This window comes from Thunnus albacares, chromosome 7 (genome assembly GCF_914725855.1).
Source record: "Thunnus albacares chromosome 7, fThuAlb1.1, whole genome shotgun sequence".
In the NCBI taxonomy this organism is placed as follows: Eukaryota; Metazoa; Chordata; class Actinopteri; order Scombriformes; family Scombridae; genus Thunnus; species Thunnus albacares.
In genome coordinates, this window is record NC_058112.1 from 29,558,451 (window position 1) to 29,578,678 (window position 20,228).

Here is a 20,228-nt window from a genome sequence, read left to right on the forward strand (position 1 = left end):
TAGAGGCATGGGGAGGGTTCACTCCAAAATGACCCACAGCTGTGTTTCTGTAGGACAAAATACATCCGCATTACTTTTCTTTTTCTCAGGGAAGGATTGCGGTCATGGTTAGAGGAAACCTAATGATAGAGATGTGATGTGAAACCTTGTAGTCAGATGCTTTTTTACACTCAACCACTCAACTTCCCCTTTTGCTGCTAAATATTTAAATTGTTTTCTGGTTGTTCTAAGCTGTTTGAATAACTGAGCAATGCTGTAATTTTTCTGAGGAAGACATGGCTTAAGTCAAGTGTCTGGGGCAAGTAAATTTTCAGATCTCGCCTAGGGTGCCACCTACAGTTTAGAGGGAACACTGAGCATGTTCAGCTGGCAGGTGTGACAAGAAAAAAACCCCAATTAATATGTCAAAATAGCCGTTTATGGACTATAGCACTTGTTGTTGTTTTTTCTTATTTCACCACCCTCCACCATACAGATGAAACAATGAAATAACAGATTTCAGCTTTAGGTTTTTATTTATGGAAAAGAAGTGTACAGACTTCTGCAGGTCAAATTAGGTAAATTCAGTGTCTGCAGCCACACTTTGTGGTTTAAGATGATAAGGCTTATTCTTAAGCATCATGTCAAATGAAGACATCTCTGGAAATGGTAGAAAACAGCTGTCTGAGAGTTTAACAAGCTCTGGAGCACTGAAGGAAATTGTCTATTACACATGTTCATACCAGAGAGCATAGATCAGACATCACAGTGAAGCAGAGTGTTGCTGAAAAACAGCATCCACACTCTTCCAAAGCTGCTCCATGATAGATAACACCATCTGACCTGTCAGGGTGTCAGGGTGTTGTTTCCTTTTGAAAAGGCCAGTAACAGTTCACAGAGGAAGCTGTAAACCACATAGTTTCCTGTCACTGAGGCAATGGGACTCTAGCTGTTTGACAGGCGTTTCAGTGTTAACCACAACACATCGGATCACAGAATAAACCAGCTGTGGGGTGTGGCTGGTATCTGTGTGTGCCTGTGTACAAGGCTTATTCCAATGTGCATTTTTCACAGTTGACATACAGTATATTGCTTTTTTACAATATATCTTTAAGAAATCATCAAAATATCATGATTAGGTAGAATAAAAAATCTTCAAACATTTATCAGAAACAGTAAAATCTGAAATTAGCACTACAGCAGGTTGAATCTGTCAAAACACACGCATATTCTTTGTTATGATGAGTACACGCCCCCGCTGCACGCTGGTTGGTCGTCCCGCCCTGCGGTGGCGGCTTTCTCCATTTCTATTGGTCAACATGAAGATCCATCAAAGCGGAAGTGCCGTGTTGGGTATAAATTAAAAGTGAATGGGACCTCCTGAGTGAAACCAGTGTTAAGCTCAAGAGATGACGCAAAGATGGGACCGGAAGTGAAGAAATTTTGTCTTGAAAATTAAAGAAAATGACTGTGACGTAGAAATACAATAAAAATATTTCTAAAACAGTACAATAATCTCTCATTATATTATATTATATTATATTATATTATATTATATTATATTATATTATATTATATTATATTATATTATATTATATTATATTATATTATATTATATACTCTAATTGGAACTAGAGCTCAAAGAAGCCATACAAAACACCAGACATTAACTACAGTCTGTATTATGGTGGTGGTGATCAAATGAAGTTCATTTTTTAATAAGCTGCTGTGTACCCTGTCATTGTAGTTATTTTTATCATATTTTCTGCAGCGATCAGTCGATTAATCAGTCGATAGACAGAAAACTAATTAGCAACTGTTTTGATAATTGAATAATTGTTTCAGTCATTTCAGTTTGTTAGTTAGTTTTGAGTAAGTGAGTGAGTGAGTCAGGCTGTTTGTGTTGTCATGGCCCAAAACTGTGGAACACCCTCTTTGATCTCAGAACAGAGAACTTAGTATTTTTTTAAAATAAATTAAAGACCTATCTTTTAATTTGGGGTAACTTTAGTGGTATCATTGTTAATGTTTTATTGTATTGTGATCAAACTTTTGTTTGTTTTTGTGTTTGTTTTATTTTGTGTTTTTTTGTCCTTCTCACTTTATTGTTTATTGCTGTGATAAAACTTTTTTACTTATTGTTATTATTTATTTTCATTAGATCTTGTTTGTAAAGCACTTTGGTTTGCATCTTTGCATGAAATATGCTATGAAATTATAAGTAGTAGTAGTAGTAGTAGTAGTAGTAGTAGTAGTAGTAGTAGTAGTAGTAGCAGCAGTCTCCGTATGACCGTAATACCAGCGAACAAGGGTTTTATTTTGTAAGCACTGGCCGGAAGCAGCGTTCTTCATGTTATGTTGCTTGACATTTCTACGGAGCACGACCACAGGACAGAAAGCGGAGAGAGAGCCGGGTCGTTATATTTCTCTGGTCCCCTTTCCTGTCAGTTTTTGTTCCTGGCAGCCTTTTTCAGTGAAGGCCCTGTCCCCTGGCTCTGTTCGCTTCGTCTGGACCGACTGAACTCTGCGCTGACAGAAACAAACATGGAGATAGAGAAGGAAGTGAAGAAGGTAAGGCTCCCCCGCAGTGTGTAACGTTACTCGGCGTCTCTTACTGACCGGGGAACGCCCTGAAAGGTGTGCCGAGGACCGGGCAGGTGGCCAGAAAAGTTACCAGACTGATTTTTATCACTTGTTTATTGGGCATTTCATTTCAAATATGTCGTACTGGTAAAGTTTTTGCGTTTTCATTGATAAAAACTTGAATTAAATGATACGAAAATGTTAAAATTTGCTAACTTCAAGACTTAAAGAAGCACTTCTCAGCTGTGGTTTACTATAAAAAACCTCGTATCCTGACCTGCCCTCTTAGTAAGCTTACTTCCTCTTGAGAAGATGCTCCCATCGACAAGATCTCGACGCCATACTGCGTTTAAAATGCTTTCAATGTGGAGATACTTTTCCTATTTACAAAACTTACATGTTCTATAAAGTATTAACAATTATTTAGCAAATGATTTGAAGCCATTGCGAAATTCGTCATTGATACATAGAAACAGTTCTATTTTTTTTCCAGTAATATGCTCTTTATCGCCAACAACTAAAATAAGTACAATAAATACAATTTAAAAATGCAATCCAGTTGTAAAAGTTATAATTTACCCAACAATAAGAGCTGTTGTTTGAATTATAAATATGCCCGAGTTGTAGAGCCAGTCTCAATACTTCTTATAACATATGAATTCATCTTTATCTTCTTTATGTATGTCAGGTTATATACAAGAAGACATTACATTTAGAGAGTTTTTAATGTTATCTCTCCATGCAAAAGGGGGAAGGCAAAGTTATGATGCTGCTGTGAGACTTTTAAAATGTGAAACTAGTCTATTTTTGAGGGAGGGTTTTTTTTTTCTGACTCAGGCTGGAATTTTGTCTAATAGGCATTCATTCATTTCAGAGACGGCTGCTGGGCACCAGCTGCATTCATCGAATTTCTCTCATACATTCCTTCAGCTTTGTCTACTTAGGATCCATGAATAATCCCAGTATATCCAATGCTGTTTCAAATCTGCTTTTTAAAGTAACAATCATGAAGATCTCTGTTTTTGTTCTCTTTGGTGGTACCTATGGTGATAAGCTGTGATTACAGGTGTGATTTTTGGACCTCACTTCCCAGAGATCCAAACAGTGTCGCCTGTGTGCCGTCAGGGATCGGAAAAAACAGTAGGCCGCTTCACACACAAGTCCAAGTAGGTTATCTGAGGACTCGCAGTATGTACATGACACACCCACTTTACTACACGTCACCCCCCTCCCTGATGCTGTTACCATAACAGCGTGCTACATAACACATCCCCCCTCAGCCCCTAACCCTAACTATCTCACTGCTCATGCCTAAACCTGACCAAGTGGGCGTGTCGTGTAGTAAAGTGGGTGTGTCGTGTAGATACTGTGAGTCTGCTGATAGACCTACTTGCACACAAGTGAGTTGAAGAGTGAATCTGTTGCTTTAGCCCCGCCTACCCTCTCTGGTGGACCAACCACTGCTGAGTGATGGAACTTAATGTGCACTGCTTGTGATTTTTGCGGGAATGTCACCACAGACACCCAGTTCGTAGTGCTGCAAATGCAAGGGCTTTCATCAGTGGGCCATAGACTCAGTCGCCATTGTGTTACTTCATTCAGCATTAAATAGTAACATAACAGACATTTGAACATCTTTGAGATTATTACTTTAAAGCTCTCTGTTAAGTTTTTGTACTGAAATCAACTGACTGAGGTCAACCGTAAGACCATTTACATTATGCCAGTCAAGTGTGCTTCTATTTTAACATCGTAGGTTAGGAAATAACAGTGTTGCAGTTGTTGAATTCTTTCAACATTTCATCTAGAAATATGTGCTGACATAATTTACATCTCAATCCGCAATCTGTGATCAGTAGCTGAAGAATATGTACAGTAAATTAAAATGAAACTGCAAATTATCAGTTAAAAATGTCTTCACATCCTATGGCCTGGGGTCCATTTACTAGGGTCAGTTTTTCTGCAGATGCAACACCACATTTTATCTGTTTCGTCTTAGTTTGGCTGAGCCGTCCTCCTCAGATCTTTGCGTCTATGTTTAGATAGCTGGCAGCAGTGGAATGGCAGTACAGGTTGCTCCAGGGGTAAAAATCGTTAGCGTGATGTAATGTGTGTAGCAGTAAAAACGCAGCATCAATCACTCAGTGTGCTGCGGCTTTTTTTCAACGTGACTTTGGCTTCAGTCACCTGCACAGGCAACTGTTAGGCTAAAATAAAATTGAAATGTAGTCCATGTACACCGAAGATCAGGATGTCTACAGGATAAGTCACAAGCACATGATGCTTGTGTGGCATGAAACTAATTTGCGGCTTGTTGTCCACATTGTGTGCTATTTCAGGACTCACCAGCAGTTGTCATAAGGTTGTATTTTATTCTAATTAGCAGTTACATTTTGGATGAAGTATGACGGGATAGCTGGTGGTCTGCCAAAGTGAAGGAACTCCCCCGCCTCCAACGGAGCCAAATGTATTACAGTACATGAGTCTTGTGGCATTTTTTCCTTTTCTGTTTGCTGGTTACTGGTTAGTGGGTGCAAGTCAGCAAAAGCAACTCCATTAAAGCATAAATAACACATTTGATACTGTACGTACAGTAAGCTGGTGCTGGAAAGTGGGTCTGGATGAGCAGCTGGACGACCCAGACAGTCTAAGTCTGACATCTGCTCTAAATCCCTTGAGGAGATCAATCTGCAGCAGCTGCAGGGTTTCTGTCTGCTGGAGGCTGCAGGTCACAGTCAGAGAGAGGCTGCTGTAATTACTGTCAAACTGTAATTACTGCCCCCGTTTAAGAAAAGCAACTTGTGTACATAGGTAATTTTATGCTCAATTAAGCTCACGCAGTCTTTGAAAAAGACAGCTGATGTGATAGTATGTGACTATGAGCGCGCCGCTTTCAGGCTGGGAAATCATCATTACTGCAATTTAGTTAAACTGAAGTTGTATCTGGTGATCTTTCTCCCAGGCTTTGACCTCATTTGGAGTCATTTTCCCTCTCTAAACACCTAAATGGTTGTTGAAGTTGCCATAGGCAGGAATTTTGTGGAAAAAATTGCAACACAGTTGAGTGACCTCATCCCCCTCAGATCTCTCTGTTTGTTCAAATACATTGGAGACTTCTGTGTTACGGACTGGAAAGCAGTCAGGCCAGCAAAAACATGGGATAAATGAAATATCAAAACTCTCTCCAAAACCACAGCGAGGAGGCTGAAATAAAATGATATTTTTAATGCTATTGGAGATATGAATATATATATATATATAAACAGCTGCCTCAATGTGAAGCAGGAAAGTATTGAGCATTTAGCATTTTGTTGCGCTACATTAGACATAAAATAGACATAAAATACTACAGATGTGCTGTAGATGTAAGACAACACAAACCAGAATTTAAAAAGTTTTAAAGAATGTTTTGCGTCTTCTTATCGATGTTAAAAGAAATAAGATGTGGTTTGACTGCTTGAAATGAAAATGGCTCCACAGCCAGTGACTGCCGCCATCATAGCTGCTGTTGGCCTGCAGCCCCAAAGACCTTTTTTCAACTGACTGACAAAATGACTCATCGTGGATGTGACTCATAGGACGTGAAGTGTATACTTTGTGTCTGAAAAGCCTTGTTGCAGAGCGTTATCACCAGAATAAATTACCCAGCAGGCTTAGTCATCATACAGAGTCACTGATCGACATCAACTGCTAATGCAGTTTGTGAAACTCTGTTCCAAGGAAAGACACTGAGTGACTTCACTGTACCCAAGACAAATATTTACACATCCGTAAGCGGCGATTGCTTATCTTGGTTCCCATTAAATCCCAACACTTACTTTTGCGTTTTTGAGTACAGTATTCAACAGATGATTTCATCCAGAGATCTAAAAAGAACAGTCACTGAAAAAACTTTGTACAAGTATCTAGTTCACTTCAACCTGAGAGGAGATGCAACTAAATGTTCCCGTCCAAGGAATAAGGGTTGAGTTTTGAATCTCAATACTTTTTTGGTACCAACAGAATATCAACAACTATCAAAGACCAGAAGTTATTGTAATCCTGTTTACTGATCAGATCAGATTGCTCCTGATTTAAATTTAGCCAATATTTGATTGTACTTAATTTAGATAAAGTTATTACACAGCTGCTCGTGTTAAGACAACATTAAGTTTTGCTTTGCTATTAGTGCTCAAGAACTTAAACCAGCTGAATAGATTCTAGATAGATCAGACTCACCCGATGACATTTTTGAGATGTGCATATGCTGCTGGGATTATTTGTTATTTCTACTCTTGGAAAGTTTCAAATCATAGCCAACCCTACCTAGAATGATAACGAAGGAGCGTTATAGTGAATTTCCAGGGGAAAACGGGGAACGAGGAAAAAGTAGGAATGTTTGGTCTGGACTGAATAACATCATATTTCAACTGCTCAGCTGCTCCAATCTTTTATAAACACCATCAAATTGAATTAAAGAAAGTATGCTGTTAAACGGCTCCCACACTTGGTAGCATACGCTGAGGCGAAGCATGTTTATTTATATGACACACTTTACAAAATGCATTAAACATGAAATGAGACACTGATTTAAAACATTAAGACCTAAAGGGAAAGAATAAATACAATGACTTTATGAAGAAATTAAGAAAACTAAAAAATAAATTGGTAGTTCAGTATGTACAGCAAGTACAAGTGGACAATGATGAGGGTTTAAGGTTCAGGGTCTGAGGAGGACATACGTTGTGGATTTATGCTGAATTTCCTGAGTCTAGGTCAGTTTGACAGTCTGTCATTTTATAAATAAAATAAAGGAAGCTAGATATCTACCCCTACGGTTTTATTTATGTTGCTTGCGGAAGTGAAAGCAGTGCCTGTGCAACTTGAGATGTACTGATATGTGTTGTTTGTCACAAACCATTACTCTAAACTTCATTATCTCAACCTCACCCAGGGGATAAAAATCTCACTTCTTTGGGAAATGCAATTGTAGATAAAATAATTATATCTAGTCTCTTCTGTTAAACCCAAGAGTCACTGTCTGCATTCTTCAGTCGTGAGTGTCTTTTGGGTCAAAACATCTCAGACAACAGGGGTGCCTGCTGGCATCCCACAAGGCTTTCAGCATCATTGAATAGTTGACCATATATGGTCATAAACGACGGTAATGGCTTAAGGCTTAAGGTGGTCGGAGCTTTGTTTGACACTGAGGCCAGGAAAAAGGATGCCGATATTAAGGAAAGAAGAGCAGCGCAGACATACTTGGCAGGAAAACCAGAGAGGATATAATCCCCGATGGCAGTTAAGTGAAGTGGTTTAGATGTTTACTGTGGAAGAGAAATGAAATAGTTTTCAAGGCAAGGAGAAGACTAATTCTGCTTGGATAACAAATCATCTGAATCACATTAGAGGGTTTATTGTGACGTTAAATATACATTTTCCCAAACTAGAGCTGGATCATTATAGGGCTGCAACTAACTGTTATTTTCATTATCAGTTGATCAGTCCATTATTTTCTGGATTAAATGAGTAGTCGTTAGGTCTAAAAATGGTGAAAAATGTTGAGTACTGTTTCCCAAAACCTAAGATGACGTCCTCAAATGTCTTTTTTTTTGTCCTGACTAACAATCCACAACTCAAAGATATTCAGTTTAATATCATAGAAGACTAAAGAAAGCAGAAAATATTAACCTTTGAGTATCTGGAATCAGAAAATGTTGGCACTTTTTCTTCCAAAATGACTTAAAACCATTTATCCATTATCAAAATAGTTGCTGATTCATTCTCTGTCAAACAATTAACTGACTAATCATTGCAGCTCTGTATCATTATATTATATTATGCATTATATGAAGTGTGAAATTATCATCTTGTCCTGTCTAGGCTAGATGAATTCATTCACTTCATGTCTTGGCGCCAGTCTTGTACCGTCCAGATCTCATCACATTTACTTCTGAAGCAGTTTCAGTCTAGAGTAATTATTTTACATGTTGAGCATCATTATTATCAAAGAGTCTGGGCTGCTCCCCTAACTCCTAGAGAATTCCCAGTCTGATGCTGGTCTCTAGTGCACAACACCAGAACAGCATGTTACGATTCCTCCAAGAACAAATAAATCTTAAATTTTGGAATTTCATTTGCAGTTTTCCGTATCATCATATTTTATACTTCTGTCCCCAAATACTTGTACTGCCCTGACCTATAAAAGCTCAAGATTTCCTTTTCAAAGTAGGCAGAAACAAAACTGTGATAACACACTAATCTCCTTCATGTGTCTGGTTTACAGATGACCCTCGGGCACGAGTTTGGAGCCGGAGCGGCCTGTCTCAAATGCAAAGACAAGTGTGAAGGCTTCGAGCTGCATTTCTGGAGGTTTGTACAACTTCTGTTTTATGTGTTGAACCGACGGGAACGAGTTTGACAGTGTGAAGTCAGCTGCAATATATTGATTTCCTGTGTTACATGTGGGTAATTAAAAGGAAATGAACAGAAACCATGGTGACAGGAGTCTCTTGAGCAAAGGAATCCTCAGGTAGAACAGTGGTTTTATTAGGTGAGTTAGTACAGGCTTACAAACCAGGACAATCATCAACAAAATCATGCACATCCTTCCTGCAATAATAAAAGAAAAACAAAAATAGAAACATCCATTCATTGGCCCAGACTGGCCCAATAACATCACTTGCCTCTTTGCTTAATCAAAAATACTCTGATAGCAGTAGGAGTCACCGTCCTAATGGGAACATGTTGTCCCCCGAGTACAGCTGCTCTTCATGTTTGTGTTTGAACCCAGAGTTCTACGTCCCACCGGCTTATTGTTAACAAAAAATAATGGTGACGGTGGAAATACGGCCAGTGTGAGTCTACAATAATGACTTTAGGTCTGATTAGCGCTGAGAGTGAGGATGGAGCCTAATTCAACAAAATATCGTTAATTGGAGGCTGAGAGCTGCCCTCCTAGTCTCCCCCAAGGACTCTATGTAGACGCTCTCATGACTTATACTGCATTTAAGAGATCCTGACTTCCCAGGGTTCCCTGTTTTGCTTTCCCAGTCTGTCACAATATGTGCTCTTACTTGGCACAGTGACTCGTGAAAATCACTTCCATCCGGACTCTGACAATTATCCACACTTGTCTAGTTTTCCTGAAGACAGCACCGGGCTGTCGCGATGCACACCACAGCACCGGCACAAAGGCTCCCCGCGGTTCTCTGGTGGTGGTCAGCGGTTAAATGTGTCGCTTTCAATTCAGCCAGGAATGTTGTACTGTTAGAAACAGACAGCGGCCTTACTTATCATGCCAAGTCGGATCTGTAGGAATCTTGCTGTAGCTTGTTGGATATATGCATATGTGGGCCTTGCAGACATGCTGTATACTGTACATTCTGTACATACTTGTGTTTATTCCACCTAGTTTAAGGCTTTTCTTATGTCTAAAATTTTAAAATATGAATATATGACCTGATTATAACCCACAGTACCATTAATATCATCATTATGAACACCAAGGATTTTTCTTTTGAAGGATGAATCCCACATCAGTTACAAAATATCTGCTGCACAGAATAACAGTTGCTCTTTAGCGTTTTTGTTTTTTAAAAGTAAGATACAAGCACTCGATGTATCCAAGTGGATTTATTAAACTGGGTTTAAACAGCGTGACACAGCAGAGACAAATGAAAGAGTGCTTTACCAATCCTGTTTGAAATATGTGAGCCTGGTCGTGCTGGAGCATGACTAGCCCTCATAAATGATGTCATAGTTACTCTGCAAATATGAAGCAAGTTTTGTTGAGACATGTGCATAGTGCAGAGATATTTGCACTATATATTTTCCTAAGGAACATACAGTAATTAACATGTGATGCAAAATTGGGAAAACAGAAACATTGTGTCTATTAAAGCACAAGACAGTGTCCATGTACAGCACACATGTGCACAATCACAGCATTTTGATTTTGATGTCATTTGAGATCTTTTCTCTCTCTCCAAACTACTAGAGAAACTCAAGTCCTAACTGTTTTCCTCCCTTTTCACCCCGTTCTCTCCTCTGCAGAAAAATCTGCCGAAACTGCAAATGTGGCCTGACGGAGCACAACGTGCAGATGAACTCGGAGGAGAACAAGAAGGTGGGAAAGCTGTTTGAAGACACCAAGTACACGGGGCTTATTGCTAAGCTGAAGACGGACGGCATACCAAACTACCAGGGCAACATGGTCACCATCACTCTGCCCAGCCCTGCCACCTCCTACGTTGTTCCTCCCAGTGCCTCCTCAACTGTGGTGCCTCCTTCTGCTGCAGCTGGTTCTGTTCAGCATGCTGGAGCCTCCGCAGGAACAGCACCCGGCAACGCTCAGGCTCAGGCTCAGCCGGTACCCGCCAGCGTCACACCCGTCAAAACTAACAAGTTGCCGGTCGCTATCAGTGCCACACCAGCCAGTGTGGTGCCAGTGTCCAAAGATGTGCCAATGAAGTCCGTCACCTACGAGTGGGCACCACCAGTAGCCAATAAATATCTGGTAAGAGTTCAACCTAGTGCTGAGACCATTAGTCGACCACCTGACCAAAACTGAGAAAATCAGACCATATGCTCAAAATGTCTTGAATATCTTTAGGTATCAGAGACGTCACTTTGGGCTCTGGGAACTTGTCATGTGTCAGTAAAATATTATTTCTGCCTCTACATTAATTTACTGGTAGTCTGTGCCTTCACTTTGTCCTGTACGGGATAAAACAGCTCAACTACAGCATTCAAATTTGACTTTTTTAAGACACATCAGGTGGGCGTATGCTCCATTTAAAAGCTTTGTTATCAATTATTATTCGGCGTTTGTTTCGTTTTGTAGACAAAACACACAATCTAGCATGTGTGGCCTTGGTGTGCTCTCTCTCTTTTCCTACTATAGTGAAAACTAGTTTGTCTTCACCTTTTTGTTATTTTAAAATAATAATTAAATGAAGCACAGAGACAAGTGTCTTTACTAAAATGTTTGCACAAGACAATGCAATTTTAACTGAATCTGATCTCAGTTGTTTAGTAGGTATATCACATCATACTCATGTCTTGGGTCTGGACATATCTGGGGAAACTGTTGAAAAATCCTTAAACTCTTAACGTTAAAATAAAATGTCATTCTAGCAATTTAATCCTTAAAATATAGTTCCTTATGGACACAGAGCCACCTGTATGAGGGATAATTTATAGACTTAATACCAGAACTCAAAAACTCCCTGTATCTGTTCTTTTGGATGTCTTTCTCACCACAAGCACTGTTTGAAGAGTTTTTTTTTCCCAAGACAGTTCTCCCCTAATCTCTCTCTGATTGGTCCTCTCCTCTTCTCTGTACTCTTCACATCCTTGTCCTTCACACAATCTGTGTTTATCCCATCTGAGCAAAACCGTTTCCTCTGATTTTTTCCTTCTGTCTTCCAGGCGGTGCGTTACATCGAGCTGCTCCCACCGGAGAAGAGACCGGTGGCGGGTTCAGAAGGAGCCGCTTACCGACGGCAGCAGATGGCTCGCCAGCTGCCCGAGCACGACCAGGACCCGTCCAAGTGCCATGAGCTGACCCCTGCTGAGGTCAAGCAAATGGAGCAGTACGTCCGCAAGTACAAGGACGAGGCCCTTGGGATTGGGGATGTCATGCTGCCTGAAGAGATGGCTCAAGTTCAGGCAGGAGGGCAGGGTGGAGCTGGTGGTGCAGCTGGTGCTGGAGCTGGAGGGGCTGATTCTGGGCCTGGGGGTAGGCCTGGGGTCGGTGGAGCTGGAGTTGGTGTTAATGCTGGAGCTGGTGCTGGAGCTGGAGGGCCTGGGTATAGACCAGGAGTTGGAGGTGCAAGGTTTGGAGCTGGTTCTGGGCCTGGGGCCGCAGGTCCTGGTGTTGGTCCCATGGGTGGAGCTGGAGCTGGAGCTGGAGCTGGAGCTGGAGCTGGAGCTGGAGCTGGAGGTGCTGGACCATTCTCCGGGCCTGGGACCGGAGCCTCTGCTGGCTTTGGACCAGCTGGAGGAGCCTTGGGTACTGCTGCCACTGCTGGAGCCATGGGCGTCCCAGGAACTTTGCAAGCTGGATTACCACAACAGTCCTTTGTAAGCAGTTTATATTTCTTATTTTATATTTATATTTCTTATTTATTTCTGTCTGTTTATGAATTAGTCTGTCTGTCATTTGTAAATACACCAAATTCCCAAAGTCTCTTGAAACTATTCTCTGTTGGCACCCAGGCCTGGGCAGTGTGGTTGAAATCATCATCACAATATATAAGGATGTTTTTTGTGATATATATGAACTGTGTTTCACTGTTAAACATTACACCATTACACCACATAATGATGTAATCAAACCATCATGATATGATTCCAGTGAAAGTCAGCAAACAATAATATTGAATCTTTGCCCACAATATTATTGTGAAAAGACAATAAGATTATTTTTTGTCACATCTAATTGATAAACTAGTACTACTCAGTGGGGCAGTGAGCAGTTCCAGGTCTGTCCCAGGTCCCGCATCATCCAGTCTGCTGAAGTGTTAGAGTCCACCACACTGTGCTGGACTCTAAAAATAAAACCAATCATAATGAACCAATACAATAGTGCCTTAAATTGTAGGCTGTAGGTGATTTTTTGCACTAACAGTGTACAAACAGAACTTAATCATTACTACTCGGCTATGGCAACAATCTGCACCAGTTTCTTAGTCATGTGACTGTTCTTGCACCAGACACTGAGATAATGACAGAGTATTGTTTGTGGATAGTACTTTCATGTGATGCACCAGGATAAGGCTGCTGGTTCTCAACTATTTTGGTTTGTGAGCCGTTAAAATGAAGCAGTGTCTACTTGCAGCCTCTAAACTTCAGATTTCTGTGATGACTCCTTGGGGCGATCCCGACCAGGCTGGGAAACACTGTTATAAATTGTTGTTTGAGTGAATCATGTAAGCGCTAGTAAGTTAAAGTCCATAGTTGTTAAAAAGAAATTCTTCTCACTGACCATTTAACAATAGAGACCAGAGCTGAAGTATCAAAATTTAGGAGAGTTTCACAATGCAACACACAGGATGAGGTTACAAAGAAAAAAGGCTCCCAGAGTAGCGCCTACAACGGGATTTTATACACCTTAAGTGAGCGTTAGTTCTTTTCTTAATCTCTCAAAATACAGACTTATAGATAACATCATGCCTGTTTTCAGTTCTCCTATCCAGGAGCCATCTTGCCCAACTGACCCCCAGATGACATGTCTCACCCTTTTACCAACGAATTTTAATTTCTGCATCTTCCTCTTTACAAATATAATACTGAACTTCCTTTAACCTCAGCTGATAAGTCTACTGATGTTGCAGAGCTGCAGGAACAATTTATCATGATCTAGATAAAATAGTAACACTCACACATAGTGCAATCATAATTTTTATAACAATAGTTTACATCAAATTAATATGCATGTGATGTAGGGCTGCAACTAACTATTATTTACATAATCAGTCAATCTGTTGATTGATTGGGTCCACAACCCAAAGATCAAGAAACCAGAAAATGTTCACATTTGAGACGCTTGAATCAGAGAATCTGCACATTTTATCTTAAAAAATGATTCAAAGCAATTAATTATATAATAGTTGGTGATTAATTTAATGACTTAGTTACAGTAATAAGGAAGATTTACCTCGGTTTAATATAATTAAATGTTGTTCTCAGACAGGACACTAGATGGAGCCATAAAACCAAATCTGACTAAGCTTCCTCCTTCAAAATGATGGATGTCGACTTAATTAGAAATCACAGTGAGTCATGAGTCGTAGTTGGAGTTCTTTCTGCTTTCTGTGGAGTCTTATGATTTATTCCTGCTTTTAGTTCTACTGTGTGACTCATGTATTCTGAAGGCCTTTGATACTGAATCAAGAAGTGTTTATGCAAGAGTAGAGGTGAGGTTGTGAGTCAACATCTCTGCTGCTAAAGTTCTCATTTTGTCCTGTTTTCTCTTGTATTTTTTCCCCAACTCTGCTGTCTTCTTTCTCTTCCGTTACAATCTCTGTGTCTCTTTCGTTATATTGTTCTTATCTTCCCTCCTTCTCTCACTCCATCCTCCCTCGTAACTCCTCACAGTATCCATGATGTCAAGAACCTACTCTTCTCTCTTTGCACAGAGTGATTTCACAACGTTATATTTACTTATTTCTACTTTAATTTACCTCCAGATGTCGTGTCATCCTAATCGACAACACCAGGGTCAGGTCACAGTGGCATGGTTTAAAAAGGGGAATTCCACCCATTTTCAGTGGTAAAATATGTCTCTTCCATTGAGGAAGTAGTGTGATCGAAGGCAAAAAGTTCAAATGTTTCCTTTGTCAGATCAAACGAGGCCCTACTTGACTTTGAAATGGACTCAAAGAGAAGGATATAACCCTTTGTGCAAACCTTTTGAAAAATCCTGGAAGTACATAATCATTTTTTGTTCAAAAAAAAGGGTGTGTGTGTATTATTGTCTTGATAAGTGAATTCACTAATCTTTCAAGGCATTTGTCAAGCAAAAATGCACCATATTTCCTCGTTCCAGCTTCTCCTACAATGAGAATTTGCTGCTATACTTAGTTTTATTCATTGTAAATTTAATATTTTGGGATTTTTGGCGGTTTGAAACGAATTAGATGTCACAACTGAGTAATTGGAAATGAAAATAACCTTACATTGTATCTCTATCACAATAAGAGACAAAGCCTGTAGATCAAAGACAGCAGTACTCCATCACCTGTTAGAGTGCCCTGCTGGTGATAGAACGATTCACAAATCGAATCCACCACCATATGAACGGTCTCTCCTCCTTTTTTTTTTTTCTTCCTCCAAGTCGTGCCATCACTGCCAGCAGCCGATGCGTCTGGGTGAGCCGGCCGTGTACGCCGAGCGGGCCGGCTACGACAAGATGTGGCACCCGGCTTGCTTCGTGTGCTGCACCTGCACTGAACTGCTGGTGGACATGATCTACTTCTGGAAGAAAGGCAAGCTGTACTGCGGACGCCACTACGGAGACAGCGAGAAGCCACGTTGTGGTGGATGTGACGAGGTGAGAAAATATATTATATATATTACAATATTTGGAAAGTATTTTGGATGTTATTAGTAGTTTTGTGAATTTTAATTGCAACAAAATTATTGTGAGATTGTGGAAGCAAAATTGTAACTGTACATGCATCTTTGTGACAGTTTTTCTCTATAGTTGTGAGGTTGGTAGTACTATTCAATCTATATTCTGATGTCTGTCTGTCTACAGCTGATCTTCAGTAACGAGTACACTCAGGCTGAGGGCCAGAACTGGCATCTGAAGCACTTCTGCTGTTTTGAATGTGACTGCATCCTGGCTGGAGAGACGTACGTCATGGAGAATGAAAAACCTGTCTGCAAGCCCTGCTACATGAAGAATTACGCTGTGGTGAGAGAGACTTTGTTTCACTCAGTTTACATAAAATCTGTTTAGACTTCTCAATATAAAAGCTTGTCATCATGTCAGGTTTGAAAATGACAGCGACTCCTAGTGGTGATATTTTAAAAAAAAGTTGCTGAACACTGCAAGTCTGCCAGAAATATGTTACTCATTATTAATCAGAGCATTATTGCATTGATCAGCAATCAATACAGAAGAGCTTTACTACATGAACAAAAAATATACTTGTTTTTGTTTGTCATATAAAACCCTTTTCCTTATCAGTCTTACATTTGTATTTTTTCATTTAAATTATGAAAGAGAGGCTGAAATTCTATAATAATAATAATGTATTTATAGTCCAAGTGTCACAGCCTGGATGTGTGTTTGTGTGTGTGTAATGGTGACAACAAACTGTCAGTGTATATGATAAACAGCAGTGCCCTCCCCCACCCCCACCCCCATGTTCCTGAACTGTCTCACGCAGGTTGAAACATAGTTTTCAGTATAAAATAGATATAAAAAAACAACTGTAAATTAATGCTGGCCACCCAAAGCCAAGAATGTGAAACACCCAGTGTGTGTTTGCATGATTTATCCAACATAATCCCCGGCAAAGCCACTGTTTTAATGCACCTTCATACTTGTTTTCACTTCTGACTTGCGTCATCGTAAACGTGAAGAATTTCTCTGCTCCCTTGTTAGTGTTTTTGTTGAAATTTAGCCATCATTGAGCATTAATGTTTTTACATGTTTCAGATATTAGCTTCTATATTTCATTTTAAAATGGCTAAAATGTTTTTAGATTTTATCTTTTATCCCAAACTTAATTTACCACCAGAGCACAATTAAGAGTATGTGCTCACTTATCTCATGTTAATACTTTCAGTGTCTGCAGTGGAGTTTGAGAGATTATTTTCTAAAGTAATCTACAGAAAACAATCAGAAAAATATAATAAAAGCTTGAATAACAATATGAAAACAAATCCAGAGATCTAAAACATCTCAGTTAAAAGACGACTATTTGACATGACATCATTATATCCTCTCTCTTCCCAGAAATGTGCAGCCTGCCAGAATGCGGTGGAGCCCGAGGCTCAGAGGGTTTCCTACGGTGAGCACAACTGGCACGCCGAGCCGGAGTGTTTCAAGTGCTCCGGCTGCTCCAAGTGCCTGATCGGCCAACGCTTCATGGCGGTGCAGGGCTTCCTTTTCTGCTCGGTGGATTGCAAGAAGAAAACCATGGCTTAGATGACCAATGCAAACCCCATCTATCTTCTCCACAACCACTTGTGAAACCAGGATGGGTTCAGCTAAAGCTAGAACCAGAGCAGGGAAAACAAACACTGGTGCAGCTGGGCGAGGGAAGAGATGTCCGATCGTGGTTGTGTTAAGCGTGCCTCTTTCCTCTAATATAGAGACGTACAGTAACAGTCAGTCTATTTGCATTTGGGTGCTCTGTCTTTTCTGGAGACTTCAGTATTGATACATCTGTCTCCACTTGGATGACACCCAAACTTCTATCATCTTCTGCCTTAAAATCAGTTGTCTTCTTTCAACAAGTACATTTTTTTCTGTTGCCTTACTTGCACTGTTTTTTTCTTACTGATAAGATTATTTCAGAGGTGCTAATCCATTTTTTTAAAAACTTTAAACCTGTGTCTGTTTAATGGCATTAGCGCTGTTTAACGCACCACCTTTTTACTGCTTCCTTCATCCAACAAACTACTGATATTCACGCTCCTCTATGCAGCAATATGATGAGCAATATTAGCAAGGTTTGAGGGTTAATTTGTTTTTCCATTGCACTGTATTCAAGATGAAATTTCAATCTAATAATAATAAAGAAAAACCTTTCATTTAAATGAAATTATTATGTAGCAGACAAGTTTACTTCCTGAATTTAAGAGAGAATTGGAAGTAATTTGTCCAAACTCTGATAGCAGTACTATGTAAATGGCTAAAAGTAGCCACCTACTGTAGATGTTGTATTGGATAGCATCATCCCATGAGATATAGTAGTATTTTCATTGTATTTTAAGGGACCAAAAACAATGTGAAAACCTTACAGTGTACACCACCAGGTAGTGGTTTATGAGGCACATCTGTACAAGCTAATGCAGTCCAATTCAACAGCCCTGCAATAAAGCAGTGGTGTTTTTGGGCTGCATTATTGACAGGTGTCTTAAATTATGTCTCCCTCATGTATGTAACGGCAAGGGACAAAGTAGACAAAAGATTGCACGATTGCAGGGTTGTTGTATTGGATGGTATTAGCTTGTACCTAATGAACTGGTAACCATTTGTAATGCAGTTCAATCCAATACAACAACATCTTTCTGATGCGGCTTTAACATGATCTGTATGTATCTATTGTGTTAGATGGCATTTACAAGTGTTTCTGTTATTTTTTTATTCTTTTTTCAGTTCCCATTAGCTTCCATAAAGTGTTTTCCTAGTCTTCCTGGGGTCCAAATGATGTGAAATGAAATAATAGTAACAATAAAATTATGAATGAAAGAAAGAATCTGAACAAATCAAACACAGACAACTTAAAACATTTGTCCTCCCTCTGTAATTACTCTTGGCAATAATAGGCAAAGAAGTTAACACATTGAATTATGTTTTCATGCAAGTTCAATTAAACGTCCACAGGCCCCCAGATGGATATAAACACTGTTAAGCATCAGAATAATGACACCGTACCCAAAAACTTAATGAATTCAAGAGATACACTGTAAATTGTTACTGTTTTCTGTCACTTTTTTTTTACTTTTGTGCCATTTACTATCCTTTCCATGCAATAAACTGCACTTTAATATTTTTTCCAATATTTTTTCCAATATTTTGACCAATAGAAACACGCAGCTAACAGCTAATTAAAGCTCCTACACAACCATGTTCAACCTACAGACATGTTTTCACTTATTTTGGCTGATTAGACCTCCTCTCATGACTGTGCATGCTTGATTGGCATTTCCCTTATTCACCTGTTAGTTTTGTTGCACCTTTTGCTGCAGCAGAACCTACTTACTGATCTTGTGGATAATACTGGGGCTGTGATGCAGCCAGTGAGGGAGCTGTTAGGCTGCACAGCTGATGACATGCTCATTTTTCACAATAGACATTTTGACTTGTCATAGCGGGGGAAAAAGCACAGGTGTAACTAATAACGTTACTATGCTATTCCATTAAATGTCCCAGTAAGCCATCCCAGTGAGCTAGTATGCAAAACACCAGGACACTGGAAGAGGCTCACTTAAATGGAATGCAGCCATCACCGATGTTATTAATTACACCTGTACTTCTGCCACTATGACATGTCACATGTCTAATGTGGAAAAGTAGGGTGACCTCATGCAGTTCCCATCAGAGCGTGAGGAGAAGCCAAATAGTATAACTGAAAACACTTGTGTGGATGTGCAGAGGCTTTGCTAAAGCTAATTAAGATATAAGCAGTGTCATAATTCCATACTAAACATTAACTGTGCACATGTACTGCATATTAACAATGTACATAAAGTGTTTTATACTTACAGGAAATGATGCAATATGTGCACATTGCAGTTATGAAATGCCATCGTCAATTAAATTTCAAAAAGAAAAAGCAAGAGGCACTTTAATCACCATCCACAATTAGTTTTTTTATGTTTTGCACCTGCTTGCTTGTACATTAACAGCAAACCAACAGCAACATCATACTATAATGCATACTGACTTCTTTTAATATACTGAAATTAGCCACTTTCTCACATTTATCAGCTACATAATCAAATTTAAGCTTAGCAATAAGACACAGCTCTGATAGCTTTCACACCACTAAAGTGAAACTTGTGTGTGACTCCTAATTCTTACCTTTACACAGACACAAACACACCTCCTTCCATGTCCAAAAATTGCTTTATCTTTAATTATCCGTACCGCTAACTTTGGCTCCCATAAGACCCATATTGCTCTCTGACACATCAGCTGTCTATGTTCAGATGGGAACTCTGTCGCAGGTCGGCCATGATGGAAAAACCACCTCTGAGGGTCTCGTGTTTTCATTCACTCTGTGGAAACTGTTCACAATTCAAGGAAGCTCCATCTCTAAGGAGCCCCATTGTCTTAAATGGCAGTCAGCCCAAAGCCGCACTGCTATTTCCCCTCTTTCACCCACAGCTATACCAGATATGATGTGACCGAATCACCTGGCTAACTCCAATCACCCAGTCATAACCTTGTGTCCCTTCTCTAATTTACTTGTGTCAGAAATTCTTTTCTTTTCCAGTTC

General features: G+C 39.7%; 1 protein-coding gene across 1 annotated transcript; it reads left to right on the plus strand.

Moving 5' to 3' along the window:
• Positions 1-2,333: 2,333 nt before the first annotated feature.
• On the plus strand, positions 2,334-18,774 carry tes (testis derived transcript (3 LIM domains)). The gene is made up of 7 exons (XM_044357143.1): positions 2,334-2,550; positions 8,828-8,913; positions 10,597-11,059; positions 11,974-12,627; positions 15,383-15,598; positions 15,806-15,964; positions 17,015-18,774. Exons 1-7 carry the CDS (start codon positions 2,335-2,337, stop codon positions 17,204-17,206), a joined length of 1,986 nt encoding a protein of 661 aa, XP_044213078.1. The 5' UTR covers position 2,334; the 3' UTR covers positions 17,207-18,774.
• Positions 18,775-20,228: the final 1,454 nt, after the last annotated feature.